Here is a 16,538-nt window from a genome sequence, read left to right as displayed (position 1 = left end):
ACATACATATATTCGTTGTCACATTGTTTTTTGTTCTGAGCTACCATAAGATTTTGTATATATTTCCCTGTGCTATGCAATATAATCTTGTTTATCTGTCCTGCATATGCCTGTCAGTATCTGCAAATTTAGAACTCCCAGTCAGTCCCTTCCCACCACCCACCCCCTTGGCAACGACAAGTTTGTATTCTATCTCTATGAGTCTGTTACTGTTGTGTATTTATATATATATAAATTTTTTTAAGATTCCACACACGAGTGATCTCATATGGTATTTTTCTTTCTCTTTCTGGCTTACTTCCCCAAGGGAGAGAGGGCAAGAAGAGGAGAGGGGAGGCCCAGGAGAGGAAAGGCCCAGGTGCAGGCAGGCCATGTGAGGGGAGGCCAAGGAGATAGTGGGCAGGACCAGGATAGGGAAGGACCAGGAGAGAGCAGGCCTGGGGTGGGCAGACAAACCCGAGGGCAGACCTAGGTGAGCGAAGGAACAGGAGAGGGGAGGCCCAGGTGAGGGCACACCCAGGAGGGAGCCAACCCAGGAGAAATCCTGTTCAACTTCCAAGAGATGACGTTGAGAGGAAATGGGTATTTGAGTCTGGAATACAGGAGGGAGGTCTGGATTGGAAATAGCAGGTTGGAAGGTTTCAACCTGTAGAGAATAATACATAAAGCCCTAAGGCTGATGGGGGCGGCAGCAGAAAGTGGGAGAGGCCAGGAGACTGAGCCTCAGGGGTGCTGTGTGCCAGCATTCAGGGGCTGGGGCTGAGAAGACCGGCCAGGGCCGTGGGAGGAAACCAGAGCAGCCTGAGAGCCGGGAAGCCCCGTGAGGAAAGGGCTTGAGGAAGTCGGGGAGAGCAGCGGTGGGAAGCGTGGCTGCCGGGCCGTGCGAGGAGAGGACTGAGAGCTCCCCGTGGAGTCAGCACCTGGTGGGTGGTGGGGGACCCTGTCGCGAGCAGTTGCAGTGAGTGGACACGCTTGCTTGGACGGGAGAGGAGAGGGATCGGAGGAAGCGAATGGGAAGAGCTCCTTTGCAGGGGCAGGAGGCGTGTGTGCCGGAGAGCAGAGAGATGGGGCCGCAGCTGGAGGGTGAACGCACCTTTCTTTTTTAAGATGAGGGAAATGACAGTGTACGCTAATAGAGAAGATAGGTTAAAAGGGTGAGTTAGTAACGCCACATTCACTTAGGTCGGGGGAGTTGCAGGTGTGGGCCCAGAAGTGCCCCTGAGAGAGTCAGCTTCAAAACACTTTGCCAGGTCCAGTCCACTCAAGACCAGCTCCCAGGAGTGTCAGCCACTTAGGAACTCTACCGCCCCCTGCAGTTTTGATCCTGGCAGGGCCAGAAGCCATAATTAGCCAGCTGAGGGAGGAAGGATGGAGGTAGGCAGGAAGAAGAGGCCTGTCCTGCCTTCCACCCCCCCTGCAAGTCGTCAGCCAGCAGCCTGGCCTCGCTGAGTAACTGACGTGGTGTTACACGTTACCCATAGTTACGTGATTAAAACGTTCTCAAATGTTATAGCATGCTCTCAGGTAGATCTTCGATTGATTGAAGATTTACTTGGTGGAAATAAAAGCAAAAGATAAAATCAAGCGAGGAAAGCACGTAAACATAAGGCTGAGCCACAGAGCAGGGTCAGCAGACATGCGGAAACCCGTTTTCATTTCATCTGGAGAGCGTGTATTGGTTTCTCAAGTTTGTGCTTAACGATACGTATTGCCACAGTCTCTGAAACCGTGAAAGCCGCTTTCTGCTGTTTGCATCCGCTGAATTCCCTGGAGACTGGCTGGGGCCCAGAGGGATGTGGAAGGGAATGAACTGAGGGATAAGGCGAAGTAGAGATTCTTGGTGGGGAGCTCTGTGCGGGACTAGGCCTTCAGCATCCTGTGGTTCCACCCCACTGTAACCACAGTTGCATACAAACGTGACTTTGTCAGGGGCAGGCCTCACTTCAGGAAATGTCCCGAAACACTTAGCCACCTAGCACCAGCATTTGAAGGGAACCCAAGATGGCCCACAAGCAACTGCAGAGATTTGAAATGCCTTAGGCTCCCATGTGCTCACTGGGCACACTGGGCCTCCGGGCCTCTGTGTGCACTCACAGGGACACCGGCTCTGGAGGGACAGTTGAGGGACAGTTGAGGGTCAGAGCTGTTGCTAGGCTACGACCGTTCCGAACCAAACATTCCGCGCCGCTGAGCTTCGCAGCCAAGGTGTGGCAGCGAGACCTCTGTGGCTCTTCTGTAGCGCCAGCGCTGAGATCGGGAGGCGGCAAGAGGCCAGGAGGGAAGTGAGCGGTGTCGGAAGGCGATAAGCCAGATGAAGAAGGGACTCGTTAAGTTAGCGAGATGGGTGGGCTTCACCACCCATCAGAGAGAGCCCAGGGATCGTGAGAACCCCGTGCCTGGGTATTACGTCCACAGCGGTGAGCTGAAGGAGTTCCACAGAGCCGCGTATTTAGGTTACAGGCATAAAGTGCAGGAGTTGCTGTCACGCAAGAAAAATGTCGTAGACAGCAGAGACAGGAGGAACAGGTAACAGGGGCGGGGCGGGGCGGGGCCTGGGAGGAGCCGCCAACTATGGTTGTAAGACGTGAATTTTAAATTGCCTTCCCACGGCAGAGATGTTGAAGTGTGAGACAGTGAGCGTGTTAGAATCATTGAAGTACAGTGTTCTCTCTCGTCCTTGCAGCCACAAAGTAGATAGACTGTCATTTTACTTAATTGAAATGTTGTCTTTGGAAAAGAGTGACGGTAACAATAATAGTATTACCTAACAACTACTGAGCTGTTAGTTTGTGCAAGGAACTGCCAGACACTTTGCGTAGCTTTTCATTTAAGCATCACAGTGGCGTCCTGTAAGAGAACTACTACTACTTCATGCCCATTTTGTTGATGAGGAAATTGAGGCAAGGCAGAGGGGAGGCCCAGGAAAAGGCAGGACCAGGTGAGCGCGGGAACAGGAGAGGGCCGGCCCAGGAGAGGGCCGGCCCAGGAGAAGTCCTATTCAACTTCCAAGAGATGACGTTGAGAGGAAACGGGTATTTGAGTCTGGAATACAGGAGGGAGGTCTGGATTGGAAATAGCAGGTTGGAAGGTTTCAACCTGTAGAGAATACATAAAGCCCTAAGGCTGATGGGGGCGGCAGCAGAAAGTGGGAGAGGCCAGGAGACTGAGCCTCAGGGGTGCTGTGTGCCAGCATTCAGGGGCTGGGGCTGAGAAGACCGGCCAGGGCCGTGGGAGGAAACCAGAGCAGCCTGAGAGCCGGGAAGCCCCGTGAGGAAAGGGCTTGAGGAAGTCGGGGAGAGCAGCGGTGGGAAGCGTGGCTGCCGGGCCGTGCGAGGAGAGGACTGAGAGCTCCCCGTGGAGTCAGCACCTGGTGGGTGGTGGGGGACCCTGTCGTGAGCAGTTGCAGTGAGTGGACACGCTTGCTTGGACGGGAGAGGAGAGGGATCGGAGGAAGCGAATGGGAAGAGCTCCTTTGCAGGGGCAGGAGGCGTGTGTGCCGGAGAGCAGAGAGATGGGGCCGCAGCTGGAGGGTGAACGCACCTTTCTTTTTTAAGATGAGGGAAATGACAGTGTACGCTAATAGAGAAGATAGGTTAAAAGGGTGAGTTAGTAACGCCACATTCACTTAGGCCGGGGGAGTTGCAGGTGTGGGCCCAGAAGTGCCCCTGAGAGAGTCAGCTTCAAAACACTTTGCCAGGACCAGTCCAACTCAAGACCAGCTCCCAGGAGTGTCAGCCACTTAGGAACTCTACCGCCCCCTGCAGTTTTGATCCTGGCAGGGCCAGAAGCCATAATTAGCCAGCTGAGGGAGGAAGGATGGAGGTAGGCAGGAAGAAGAGGCCTGTCCTGCCTTCCACCCCCCCTGCAAGTCGTCAGCCAGCAGCCTGGCCTCGCTGAGTAACTGACGTGGTGTTACACGTTACCCATAGTTACGTGATTAAAACGTTCTCAAATGTTATAGCATGCTCTCAGGTAGATCTTCGATTGATTGAAGATTTACTTGGTGGAAATAAAAGCAAAAGATAAAATCAAGCGAGGAAAGCACGTAAACATAAGGCTGAGCCACAGAGCAGGGTCAGCAGACATGCGGAAACCCGTTTTCATTTCATCTGGAGAGCGTGTATTGGTTTCTCAAGTTTGTGCTTAACGATACGTATTGCCACAGTCTCTGAAACCGTGAAAGCCGCTTTCTGCTGTTTGCATCCGCTGAATTCCCTGGAGACTGGCTGGGGCCCAGAGGGATGTGGAAGGGAATGAACTGAGGGATAAGGCGAAGTAGAGATTCTTGGTGGGGAGCTCTGTGCGGGACTAGGCCTTCAGCATCCTGTGGTTCCACCCCACTGTAACCACAGTTGCATACAAACGTGACTTTGTCAGGGGCAGGCCTCACTTCAGGAAATGTCCCGAAACACTTAGCCACCTAGCACCAGCATTTGAAGGGAACCCAAGATGGCCCACAAGCAACTGCAGAGATTTGAAATGCCTTAGGCTCCCATGTGCTCACTGGGCACACTGGGCCTCCGGGCCTCTGTGTGCACTCACAGGGACACCGGCTCTGGAGGGACAGTTGAGGGACAGTTGAGGGTCAGAGCTGTTGCTAGGCTACGACCGTTCCGAACCAAACATTCCGCGCCGCTGAGCTTCGCAGCCAAGGTGTGGCAGCGAGACCTCTGTGGCTCTTCTGTAGCGCCAGCGCTGAGATCGGGAGGCGGCAAGAGGCCAGGAGGGAAGTGAGCGGTGTCGGAAGGCGATAAGCCAGATGAAGAAGGGACTCGTTAAGTTAGCGAGATGGGTGGGCTTCACCACCCATCAGAGAGAGCCCAGGGATCGTGAGAACCCCGTGCCTGGGTATTACGTCCACAGCGGTGAGCTGAAGGAGTTCCACAGAGCCGCGTATTTAGGTTACAGGCATAAAGTGCAGGAGTTGCTGTCACGCAAGAAAAATGTCGTAGACAGCAGAGACAGGAGGAACAGGTAACAGGGGCGGGGCGGGGCGGGGCCTGGGAGGAGCCGCCAACTATGGTTGTAAGACGTGAATTTTAAATTGCCTTCCCACGGCAGAGATGTTGAAGTGTGAGACAGTGAGCGTGTTAGAATCATTGAAGTACAGTGTTCTCTCTCGTCCTTGCAGCCACAAAGTAGATAGACTGTCATTTTACTTAATTGAAATGTTGTCTTTGGAAAAGAGTGACGGTAACAATAATAGTATTACCTAACAACTACTGAGCTGTTAGTTTGTGCAAGGAACTGCCAGACACTTTGCGTAGCTTTTCATTTAAGCATCACAGTGGCGTCCTGTAAGAGAACTACTACTACTTCATGCCCATTTTGTTGATGAGGAAATTGAGACACAGACAGGGTAAGTGAGAGCTAATAAGTGACTGTTAAATTGAAAGTCAGACCCAAGTTGAGCTTCATCTCAACCGCATGCCCTTTCTATTCAGACAGGTAGTTCTTCCATTAATGTGGTGAGTAACAAGGGATAAAAAATAGTGTTCTTTCCCCATAGAAAGAACTAAGATAAGAAGACTTAGTTTTAGTTTTAAAGGTATAGGAATCGCATGCTGTTGAATGTTTAGCATTACGTGAGTAACTGTACCTTTGAACTAGTACGCTCTAATTTCCTAAAACGTCCTCTCATGTTCTCAGGACTGCCCTACACTTAGCCTGCAGCAGCGGCAAGTCATCAGTGGTGACTCTCCTCATAGAGTGGAAGTGTGATCTGAATGCTCGTGATGAGGAAGGCAAGACAGCTCTCATGAAGGTGTGTAGCAGCCAACCATGTCCACATGAGATGGATTCGATGTAATTACTTAGAATAAAAATGAATTTAATTGTTTTAAATATAACAAACGGCTGGGACTTGAGAAATGTTAACTTGGAATGCCGAGCACTTACAGTCTGTTTCTTGGCTTGATACCAACAGGCTGTAGAATGCCAGGAAGAAGTATGTGTCACTATCATGCTGAAACGCGGTGCTGACCCAAATCTTAAGGACAACTGTCAAAACACTGCTCTGCATTACGCTGTCTTGGCTGAAAATACATCAATTGCAACAAAGCTGCTCCGCTATAATGCAGATATTGAGGCGATAAACAAGGTATAGCTCAACTGACTCTATTTACAAGATATTTCAAATATAGGGTCTTTTCTAGCTACAGGTGTTTTATTTATAGTAATATGTATACTGATTACATCAGGCCCTGTTATCATGGAAACAACTCCAAAACCAAGGCCAGGGGCTAGATGTAGTGCCCACAGAAAGGGCAGAGCTCTGTCTCCCAGCTGCACTTCTACCCCAGAAGGAACAACTTCCCATTAGGAAGTGTCTGGGAGTGGGTGGTAGGCTCAGAGCCTACAGAAGGTGAAGGCTTGCGGGGAGTGAAGTGATGGCAAGGGCTGGCTGCCTGCCTGGGGATGGGTGGGAGGAGGAAGGAGCCCAGTACCCAGCAGGGGGAGCTGGGTGACTGCACCTGGGCGGGGGAGGCGGCAAACCGCAGGCCCTGAGCACCCCAGGATCCCAGGTTCTAGAATCTGGACAAGTGAGGGCAGGTCATGTTTGACAGCCAGCAGGGGCATTCACTTGTGCTGGTGGCCACATGGCCCTCCATGTACACCTTCACCTTGGGGTCGTCCATGTTCAGCCTGGTGTGGCTCCCCTGCGGGGCTGTGGCTGTAGGTGGGGAGCAAGTGATGGGGCAGGTGGTCCTCCTGCTTTTTCTCCTGGCTCTCCCCTGAAGATTTTGATTGAATAAATCTACTCAGGTCTGGACACAAGTGTTTAGAAATACTTCCCTGAGATTCTGATACAACCCTTGGTTAAGGACTATTGAATGGATGCGTGTAATACGTGTAAATTCACAGATCTCAAAAATAAGACATCACTGGAAGCGCAGGGGTTTGATAGATGCTGCTTCTTTCAGTGCTCTCTTTTCCAGCCGTGTTAGCCTGACTTTTATCCGTCTTTCCCTCTGTGATTGAGGAGTTTACTGACAATATTACTGGCAATATCTATTGCCTTGAAGAATAGCTCCTTTTCCCTTCTAACCGCTAATCATTCAGTGGCACTCAGACAGTCTTAGAAACTTTGTTGTGGTGAGGGATTCAATAAGTAGAGTCGGACCCTTCAAAGATTTTGCACCTTTTGTTCCCATGCAGGTCATTAGGTCAACAGGGTTTTTCTGATTGCAGTAATAGGAAATCATGAACCTTCTTTTGGTTAAAGCTGTGTGACAGACTCTTGCAATGCATCTGTTAGATTCACTGAGCCCTAGCATAATCAAGATGACAGTTTTTTTAAAATTAACGTCTAGTTGATTTACAGTGTTGTGACAGTTTCTGGTGTACAGCAAAGTGATTCTATTTTATATATATATATATCCAGTTATATATATGTATATTCTTACTTAGTTATATATATTCTTACTCAGTCATATATATATACATATATATATATTCATATTTTTTCCATTATGGTTTATTACAGGATATTGAGTATAGTTCCTTGTAGTATATACAGTAGGACCTTGTTCATCTATTTTATATATAGTAGTTTCTTTCTGCTAGTCCAAAACTGCTAATTTATTCTTCTCCCACCCCCTTTCCCCTTTGGTAACCATCAGTTTGTTTTCTATGTCTGTGAGTCTATTTCTGTTTTATAAATAAGTTCATTTGTATCATATTTTAGAGTCCACATATCAAGTGATATCCTGTGGGATCTGTCTTTCACTTTCTGACTTACCTCACTCAGTATGATAATCTCTAGTTCCTTCCATGTTGCTGCAAATGGCATTATTCCTTTTTTATGGCTGAGTTGTTTTCCATTATATATAAGTATACCATGGAAGATGGCAGTTTTAAACATCAAGACCCATGACATTAGTAACAAATTGGAATTGTTTTAATAATTTAGTTTTGGCCGTCTTATGAACTAATTATCCACTTGATTAACAATCAGGGAGAATTAGATACAGGTAGATTGTAGTTTTAGTAGGCATTGGAAAAATTCTTGAAGTGGGCCTTATGAGGGTTAATCACAATTTTTAGTATATGTTGGGGCCAAGTGTTTTTGTGTGTAAGACATATGATTCTAAAGAAAGGCAAGGTTTTACATACAAATACTTGATTTATACCCAACTGTTTGGAAACACAGCAAACATAAAAACACAAGTGGGCTATAGACTAAACGTGGCCCTGGTTATGTTCAGTTTGCCTCCACACACTGAGTCAACATTTAAAATTTAGGAGACTTGTGCCAAAATCTGCACTTCAGAACTTCTCCTAAAGAATCAAATCTGGTCCCCCTTGAGCCCAGGCTCCTGTGCGGTCTGCCCTGCAGAGGTGGCCCCTTCTCGGTGGGGCGTGTGTTCTCCGGTTTGCTGTCCTCACCTGGGACCTTCACTTACTCGGGCCACCTATGTTGCCTCTGTAAGCATTTGAATTTACAATTCCTGTTGTATATTTTGATAAATATTTCAAGATTTTAAAAGCAGTCTATATTAATTTATAGTCCACTTCATATTTTATAATAATCCCTTAAGAGTGAGATGGAATTTTTCAAATTAGAATTTATAAGTTGGTTTAAGAAAAACTTTTTCTTTACATGCAAATAATCATATACCCATTGGAATGTCTGCAAGCTTTATGAGATTAGTCATAGTTGTAACTGGATAGGTTATGCATGTTGCAAACAGTATGGTATCTTTCTCCTCAGCGTGGCTCCTTAGAAGTGTAGTTGATTCAGTAGCTGAATGTCTCTCTCTGGAGCAGTGTTTAGAGTGTCGGGAGTAAGTAGTTGAGCAGTAAGGTAACTAGAGAATGCCTGACACATGCTGCAATAGAAGCGCAGGTTCTTGGAACCAGCAAATGTCTGAAGTGAGTTTCAGAGAGTGACTTCACAGGGAAGCTTTCGAGGAAGTCAAGGAGGAACCTTTTAAAGAGAAGGGGCACAGAGGGGCAAGGAGGAAGGGGCTACTTGTTATTTACTTTATAGTATATGTTTAAGTTCAGAGACTTAAGTTTTTAAATTCAGTTTTGAAATTTATATGTAATTTTGTACATTATCAACTATTTTTACTATTTTACAGTATAACTTCACACCATTTTTACTCGCCATCAGGGAGAACAAAGAAATGGTCAGATTTTTGATTGAGAACGGGGCAAATATACATGCAGTTGACAAGGCGGAAAGGTACAATAGTGTGTTCTCTCTCTCTCTGTCTTTTTTTTTAAAATCTTAATTCTTAAGTAGTAACAGCCAATCAGAAAGATTAACTTAATAAGAAGAGGATTAACTTGGAATCAACACATCATCAGTCAGGTAGAAAAGCAATTATTCTGCCTGGTGTCACAAAGAACGGTATGTAGCAGGATTCATCTTCCTTTATGATAGTGACTGATGTCAGTTGCATCCTGATTTTTTTGGTCATATGATCTTACAATAGTTCAGGGATTTCATTTTAGTTTTATTAGTATGGACTCTAATTTTAATTTAACTTATGAGGCAGTGTTGAATTTCTTCACTCTTTTATAATTTTTTTAACCTCTAGTTGGTATATATTTGTTTCTTAAAAGATGCATATTAAACAGAGAGGAGTTTGTTTTGTCTTTTGGATGATTCTGCTTTAAATTACTTCCTTTGAAGGATACTGATGTTATTAGGTTATCACTAAGTGAGTATCACTAAGAGTAACTATGACCAGATACTGTGGGCTCATCAGTTTTTATCCTTTTTCACTTCTAGTACATTTTGATGTTTTTCTTTTTAATTGATAATGGTAGAAGGAAGAAAAATAGCTCTAATTATTGAATAAACATTCCCTTTAAAGAAGACAATTCATTGGTGGATGATAAAGAGGAAGGAGCTGGGCTTTAGAGTCAGATGAGGTTGAATTCCCAGCTCTCCTGCTGGTCAGGTGTGTTACCTGGGGGACATGATTTATTATCAACAAATATACTTCCTGACACGTAAAGGAGGGTCGTAGTACATCCTTCAAGGGCGGTTGTGCTTAAGAAAGACCATGCGTAGACTGTTCAGGTTAGTGCCGGGCACATGCTTCTCAGCGTGGTTAACTGCAGCCGTGACTATTTTTATTGCCGTTTTTATTCATGTTACTGTTTTCGGCCTGCAAACAGCTTCTCCTTACCTGACCTCTAGCTGATTTTAAAGTATTATATTTTAGACTAGGGAAGAAAAGGGGAATCCTTTATTTAAATCTTTACCTGCTTCAGATAAGTGACCTCAGCATCCTTTCTTGTCCATCAGAGGACTTGAATTTAGCCACTTCTACTGTGTGCTACCCAAGTAGGACAGGAGGCTTCTTTTTTGTCCCTCCGTTTTGGCCTTGGAGGTGATTTGCAAAGATGAGCACTCGAGCATGTAAATGGTCAGTTCTCCAGGGGTGGGCAGGATATTAACTTGGTAAAACAGATCAGATTAACTGTTTAAGTTAAGCTAACTAAGTTCCTAAGGGTGAAGCTGTCTCTTTTTAGATCAGCGCTCATGCTTGCTGTGTTTCATGACTCACCGGACATAGTCAAGCTGCTTCTTCAGAAGCGTGTTAATGCCGATTCTCGAGATTTACACGGAATGTCTGCTGAAAGATATGCTTGTCGTAATGGTTTTAAACAGTAAGTGTTTACATTAAAATGCCAGTTATCTCTAAACTGAGGTTGAAAATGACCTAACTGTTCCTTGTTACGTGACAGGTGAGAGTTCCTAGTTGGGAGCAGGCACTTTGGGGATGGCAGTGAGACCCTCCCCATCACCAGCTGGAAACCAGCAAAAGGCCAGACTAGTGAGATGGAGCAGTGGGCACAGGGTTCTTTATCTCAGGGTTTGTAAGACCTTTATCCTTAGGGTCCTACTGGTCTCCATTTCATCCCAGTGTAACCCCTATGCATGGGGTACAAATAATGTCACATATCTGATTTTTCTAACTAGTTATTTGGGTCTTGAAATGTTTAGTAGAGCAGAAAATCCTGTATTTTCCTTTGGGGACTTTCTTCTATAATCTTTCTCTTGAATTTTCCAAGAACCGAAGGGATTCCCTAAGAGCACAGTGACAATCCTCTCCCACAAGGCATTGGGGCAGGGCGAGGGCATTCTAATCGTTCTCTTGTTTCCCTTGATTCTGTTGCTGCAGTGTTGGCACTAAAACTGGTTTTAACAGGATCTCCTCGGCAGCTGGGTCTGGGGTCTGGATGTTGCTCTCTAAAGACCTTTAATAAAATTTTAAGAGAAGAAAAGGAAAAAGAAACTGGTCCTGCAGTCGGGTCATGACTGACCTCTGCTCCCGGGATGCCTGTGCTGATCCAGTTTCCGCGGTCTTCGTGGCGATGGACACGTAAACTTCAGCGTGACAGCTTGTTTAGTTCTCATACATATGCTTGTATGAGGTCATATATTTATAAATAAATGTAGCTACAAGTTATATAGTAGCTGAGGTGCCCTGAATTATAAAGCACGAAGGACAGCTAATCACTGTAATTTGTAACATTTTCTGAAAACTGCCGCATTTAAATGTTACACCTATGAAAAAAACACACATTGGGTTTTATTTGGGATTCTCAAATAGTTCCAGCATTAAAGTTCAAGAACAAATTATTCCATTCTTCCTCTATTTCTCTGAGCATCTGGGGGATACATTATCCACTAAATCTTCATAATACTCTTATGAGTATTAATAACTAACTGCCTGACAGTAAGATCCCAGTTCTATAAAGGAAGCTTTGAGCTGAAGAGAAGCACTTTTTCCAGGAACAAATAGCTGTTGGTTATAGAGCTGGGACTTCTGAGTTCGAGATACTTTCCGTATGTCAGGCTTGCTCTAGTTAACTTACTGAGCTGTACTGCCCTCAGTTTATGACTACTTCACCTTACCTTTTTTTCCTTTTTAACTATACATCCTAAATTTAAAAGTGTAGATTGTACAAATTTGAAGTATATGGGACAATTGAAGTTTTGATATTACCTCTGATACTGTCTGAAATGATCTAAGAATTTAATATACTTGGCAATTGTTTTTCATATTAGTATTCAAGTGGTAATATTTATTTATCACATTTTTTATACATAGCCTTTACCAACTGATTGTCGACTACAGAGACGGAAAGATACCAACTACTCCCCCTCAAAACAGCGACCTAGGACAGAGTTCTGGTAATAAGTTACTCTTGTTGGGCCCACCATAGATACGGAAGTAAGAGTGAGGAAGTTTTGATAATGAAAGAGCAGTGAAAAAAGCCAGTGTGTAAATTTCATGTGTGTTTTTATTTTTTTCATTAATTTTTTCTTAATGGCTAGTATTCAGAATTACTTAAGAAGTTAATTGTAGGTAATTAAAATCTGAGACAGTATTGTCTGAAAAGAAATTCATTTATTTAATCATGGCCCCTGAAATCCCATATTATATCTTTGTGTAAATAAGAAAAATAGGTTTTTAACTTTGTTGTACGTTTCCTGTAACATTATAACAAGTTGGCCTTGTTACAGAACTGGATCTTTAATTTTTACAGCAAATGGATCACAGCAGGTAAATGAATGCTAGTTATTGAATAGTGATTAGCCTCACTAAAAAGTGATTGTCTTTAAAACTGGGAGCTCAGCAATACCTTCCTGGTGCTGTAAACAAATGGCCAACAATTAGAGCTGCACAGCTGGGCCAGTGTGCAGCATACTAATAAGAGATTGTTTTTTAAAGATACCTAGTGATAGGGCAGAAGTCAGAAAAGCAGTGCCTTGTTGAGAAGCACTGGTTACTTTTCACATCATTACACCACCAAGGTCTCTCTCTCTCACCAATTTCATTCCTCAGAAGTGCAAACAGAATGAGATATGTTGACTTCATGAGTCAGATGTTTTCTTCTTTTTGGGGGATACTTGTCATGAAACTGTATTTTGTTAGAACAAGATTTTCTATTGCCATTAGTTAAAGGATTGTTATATACATACTCAAATAGCACAACTCAGGACTCAACAAATTGTAAAAAAGAGCACAGAAGTGCTTCACATAAAAAAAAAAAAAAAAAAAAAAAAAAGAAGACTGTGTTGCCTAGATGTGACCCCTAGCGTGCTGTTCAGTATGAACTGTATGAGGGCACCTTTAACTTTGTAGACCTTGATCAAGCAAAGAACTTCTGCTGTAAGAAATACAAAGATGGAAAAGACAGAGTTTTGGTCTTCAAGGTGCTCATAACACAGTAGAGTTGTCCAATGGTTAATGCCTGTATATTTTTTAAACAGGATTTTCAAAGAAAACATTCTTATCTGTTAATTCACCCACTCAACAGATGACTATCCAAGTGTCTTTTAGGTACTAAGCACCACTCTGACGTTGCAGAATGCAAACAGATCAAAAGCACAGCTCCTGGCCTCCGGGAGCTTGTTACTGTCATCCTCATTTTTATGATTTACTCTACTTTATTCTGTGCTTACTGTGTCCCAGAGCCCATGAGGACTTTGTAACTGTCTTTACGTATTTTTTATTGGTATTTAATATGTACCAAATACTTTTAAGTCGATGTTGAGGAAAGAAGTTTTTTAAAAGTGGGTAGGATGTCAGGTTAGCCACGCAGAGTGAGTAGAAGTTTGCCAGGGAAGGAGGCAGAAGGGCAGTGTTTGGTGGGTGGAACATCTTTGAAGATTACATTTGGCAGAGAGGACAGCGGTGCAAAGGCTAAGATGTGCCAGTGAACTTTGCGGGATCTGTGAGTTTCATTTTGTTGGTGCAGGAAGGATGCTGTAGGAATGGTTGGGAACGAGGTGACTACCTAGCTCAGGCGTGCTTCTGAAAGCCTTTCTAGTACTATAGAAAGGAGTAGGTCTGCTGTAGACCTTGGGAAATCTGTCAGAATGCTTTTAACTGCAAATAATAATAGGAGACCTAAGTAACAGTGGCTACAGCAACAGGAGTCAGGATTGTTTAGAAGGTTCGGTGATGTCATCAGGATCCCAGATGATGTCCCTCTTTCAGCTGTGAGGCTGCCGGTGTTTGATGTCGCCTTTCCTGGTCTGCTGATTAGCAGCAGCTCCAAGCATCATAGTCTCACATGACCGTATCCGCAGGCGAGGAGGGCTGCTTCTCTGCATGTTTTCTGTTAACTAGTAAGAAAACAGAGAAGCTTCCAGTAGACTTCCCCTAGCATCTTATTGGCTGGGCTACATCGCATGCTCATTCCTAAAGCAGCCACTGCGAAAGGAAATGCAGTTACTGTGATGACTGTAGAATAATCATTTCTCTTTTTGCAGCTAAGGAGAGCTTACCTTCTTCGCATGCTGGGGCAGAAAATGTCCAAGAAAAGTTGCAATTGTCCAGCAAGGACAACGAAGAAGAAACGGTTGTCAAGTTGGGAACCAGAAATGGCAGCTACATGGATTCACTGAAGAATGTTGAGCAGAAGAGTAAGATTTGATTGGAGTCTTAGGGTTTCCTGTTATGGCATAAAGCAGGGATGCACAAGCTTTTTCTACAAAGGGCCAGAGAGTCAGTATTTTAGGCCATGTGTCTGTCATGTCTACTCGTGTCTGCCATTGCAGTGTGAAAGCAGCCCTAGACCGTATGTGAGCGAATAGGGATGACTGTGCTCAGATAACAGGAGGTTGACAAAGCCAAATGGCAGGGTGGGTTTGTCCAATGGGTATCGTGCAGAAATACCATGCTGTGTGAGCTGGACGTTGTCAGTTTATGATACTGATTCTACTAACGATTATCATTCTTTTGTGAGTCTCATAAAGTTTGGTTGGGATTTTGGTCCTTGTAAACAGCAGTTCACTTGAAGATCTCAAATTTGGATAAACACCCTTTTTTTGATAAATATAAAGGAGGGGAAGTGGTTTTTATGCATTAATTACCTACCAGGAGTATACTCAGTATTCATTCAAGTGTGTAGTCTCCAGGTGTGGTCCCAAAGGAATGCTTTTTAACAGAACATTGGTCTTATACTTTTAATATTCTGTATTTTCCTATTGCTGATATAAACTCTATTTTACTTTCTTCTTTAATAGAGATTTTAGTGACTAAGTTTGCACCGAGGTTTGAAGACATCTCTGTAAGCCGGTAGGATTTTATGGATTTTTAAAAGTTACATGTTGACTAAGGGAACACAGAGAAAAGAAACAAGGCTTGTTGAGTGTCCTCCTTCTCTGGGTTAGACACCGTATTATATACTTCACATTTGTTACCTCATACAGTCACCACAACAGCTTTGCAGAGTAGCTGTGCTGTTATAGCTTACTTTTAGTTAATTAGGCAACTAGTTTAAGGAGGTTGACTAGTTGACCCATGATTCCATGGTTAACAAGTAGTTGACCTGTGACTTAACCATCAGGCAGCCTGGCTCCCAAATCTGCTTTCTCATCCCTCAGCATAGACTTGTGTGACTTGTTTGTTTAAAGAAATGAACTCACTCATTTTTGATGTGTATTTTTGCTCCAAAGTATTTCACCCAAACATGATGTTGATGATTCACGGCCTCCATCAGATGGTAACTTAGATCTTGCTCCCAAGGTAAAGTGTTTTCTTGTGAAATTAATTTTTCTGCTCTGAATTTAGTTTTGTGTAGTATTTACTCTTAAAATTTAGCAGTGTTCTGCCTATCATTGTTTTATGTTTGTATTAGAAAGTTGGTCAGAGTACTTACTGTGATCATCATGGACTCTTCCTGGGGCCTTTCAGTTACAAAACTACATAGCATGTATCTTTTTTTTTTCCCCTTGGACACTTTTTATTTTGGTATCAGAGAGTTGTGAGGAAAGAGGTGTTTTGTTTGTTTGTTTGTTTGTTTTTACTTTATTTCTATCTCTGGTTCTGCATTAAGACTAAAATAATAGTTGGAATTATAGAAATTTAGAAATTAAAATTCTGTTCCTCAAAATCCATATTATAAAGAGATTCCTCTGTGTTTTCTAAACTATCCCATTACGAGTATATTCATAACTCTGCATCTAATTGAAGAATACATGTTTTCCCTAAAATAACAGCCAGCCAGCCAGCCAGCTCTAAAAGTAGACTCTTAATAACAACCATGTGGTGAAACCTACTTCAGAACTCTTTTGTATTATAGTTTTAAAAAGTATGTCCAGTCCTCGTGTCCCATTCTAAAATTTCAAGTTTCAGACATTTTGTAGTATAGTTATTTACATAGTCACTTTATAGCCCCTGCATCAGTATACACCGCTGGAGATTAGGGAACGTAATTGTGCATTTCCTGGAGCACCTAGAATAAGGTCTTAAATGTAAGAAGCATTTTAGTATTTTTTGAATGTGAATGCATGAAGAGACATGGAATTCTGCATCATGCTGCAGGTAATATAACATGCACACTCTATCATAATGAAATATATTTGATGATACAGGTAATATAATATGCATACTATGTCATAGTGAAATCTATTTGAATTCTAAAAACATGACTTAAATTTCTATTCCCTTTGTTTAGGTTGTAAATTCAGTTGTTATGAGAGGAAATATGTCATAAATGCCGAGGAAATAGATAAGAAGTATATGATAAATAGGAAAAGGTTACAGTCTGTTTTTCAG

The 16,538-nt window shown here is 43.6% G+C and overlaps 1 protein-coding gene across 4 annotated transcripts in view; it reads left to right on the top strand.

Moving 5' to 3' along the window:
* The first annotated feature begins 4,709 nt into the window (after positions 1 to 4,709).
* LOC141574614 (ankyrin repeat domain-containing protein 26-like) overlaps positions 4,710 to 16,538 on the top strand; it is a 55,943-nt gene continuing 44,114 nt past the window's right edge. Inside the window, exons 1-9 of one of the 4 annotated variants that reach the window (XM_074350042.1) lie at positions 4,710 to 4,974; positions 5,650 to 5,764; positions 5,927 to 6,100; positions 9,087 to 9,190; positions 10,492 to 10,629; positions 12,078 to 12,160; positions 14,249 to 14,401; positions 15,005 to 15,056; positions 15,437 to 15,506. In XM_074350042.1, coding sequence (XP_074206143.1) covers positions 4,760 to 4,974; positions 5,650 to 5,764; positions 5,927 to 6,100; positions 9,087 to 9,190; positions 10,492 to 10,629; positions 12,078 to 12,160; positions 14,249 to 14,401; positions 15,005 to 15,056; positions 15,437 to 15,506 — 1,104 coding nt within the window. In that variant the 5' untranslated portion in view covers positions 4,710 to 4,759. The remainder of the gene's footprint in view (positions 4,975 to 5,649; positions 5,765 to 5,926; positions 6,101 to 9,086; positions 9,191 to 10,491; positions 10,630 to 12,077; positions 12,161 to 14,248; positions 14,402 to 15,004; positions 15,057 to 15,436; positions 15,507 to 16,538) is intronic. The other 3 variants (XM_074350041.1, XM_074350040.1, XM_074350043.1) reach the window with 3 other exon arrangements.

Source organism: Camelus bactrianus, chromosome 22 (genome assembly GCF_048773025.1).
Source record: "Camelus bactrianus isolate YW-2024 breed Bactrian camel chromosome 22, ASM4877302v1, whole genome shotgun sequence".
Lineage (NCBI taxonomy): Eukaryota > Metazoa > Chordata > Mammalia > Artiodactyla > Camelidae > Camelus > Camelus bactrianus.
This window is presented reverse-complemented; position numbering and strand designations above follow the sequence as displayed.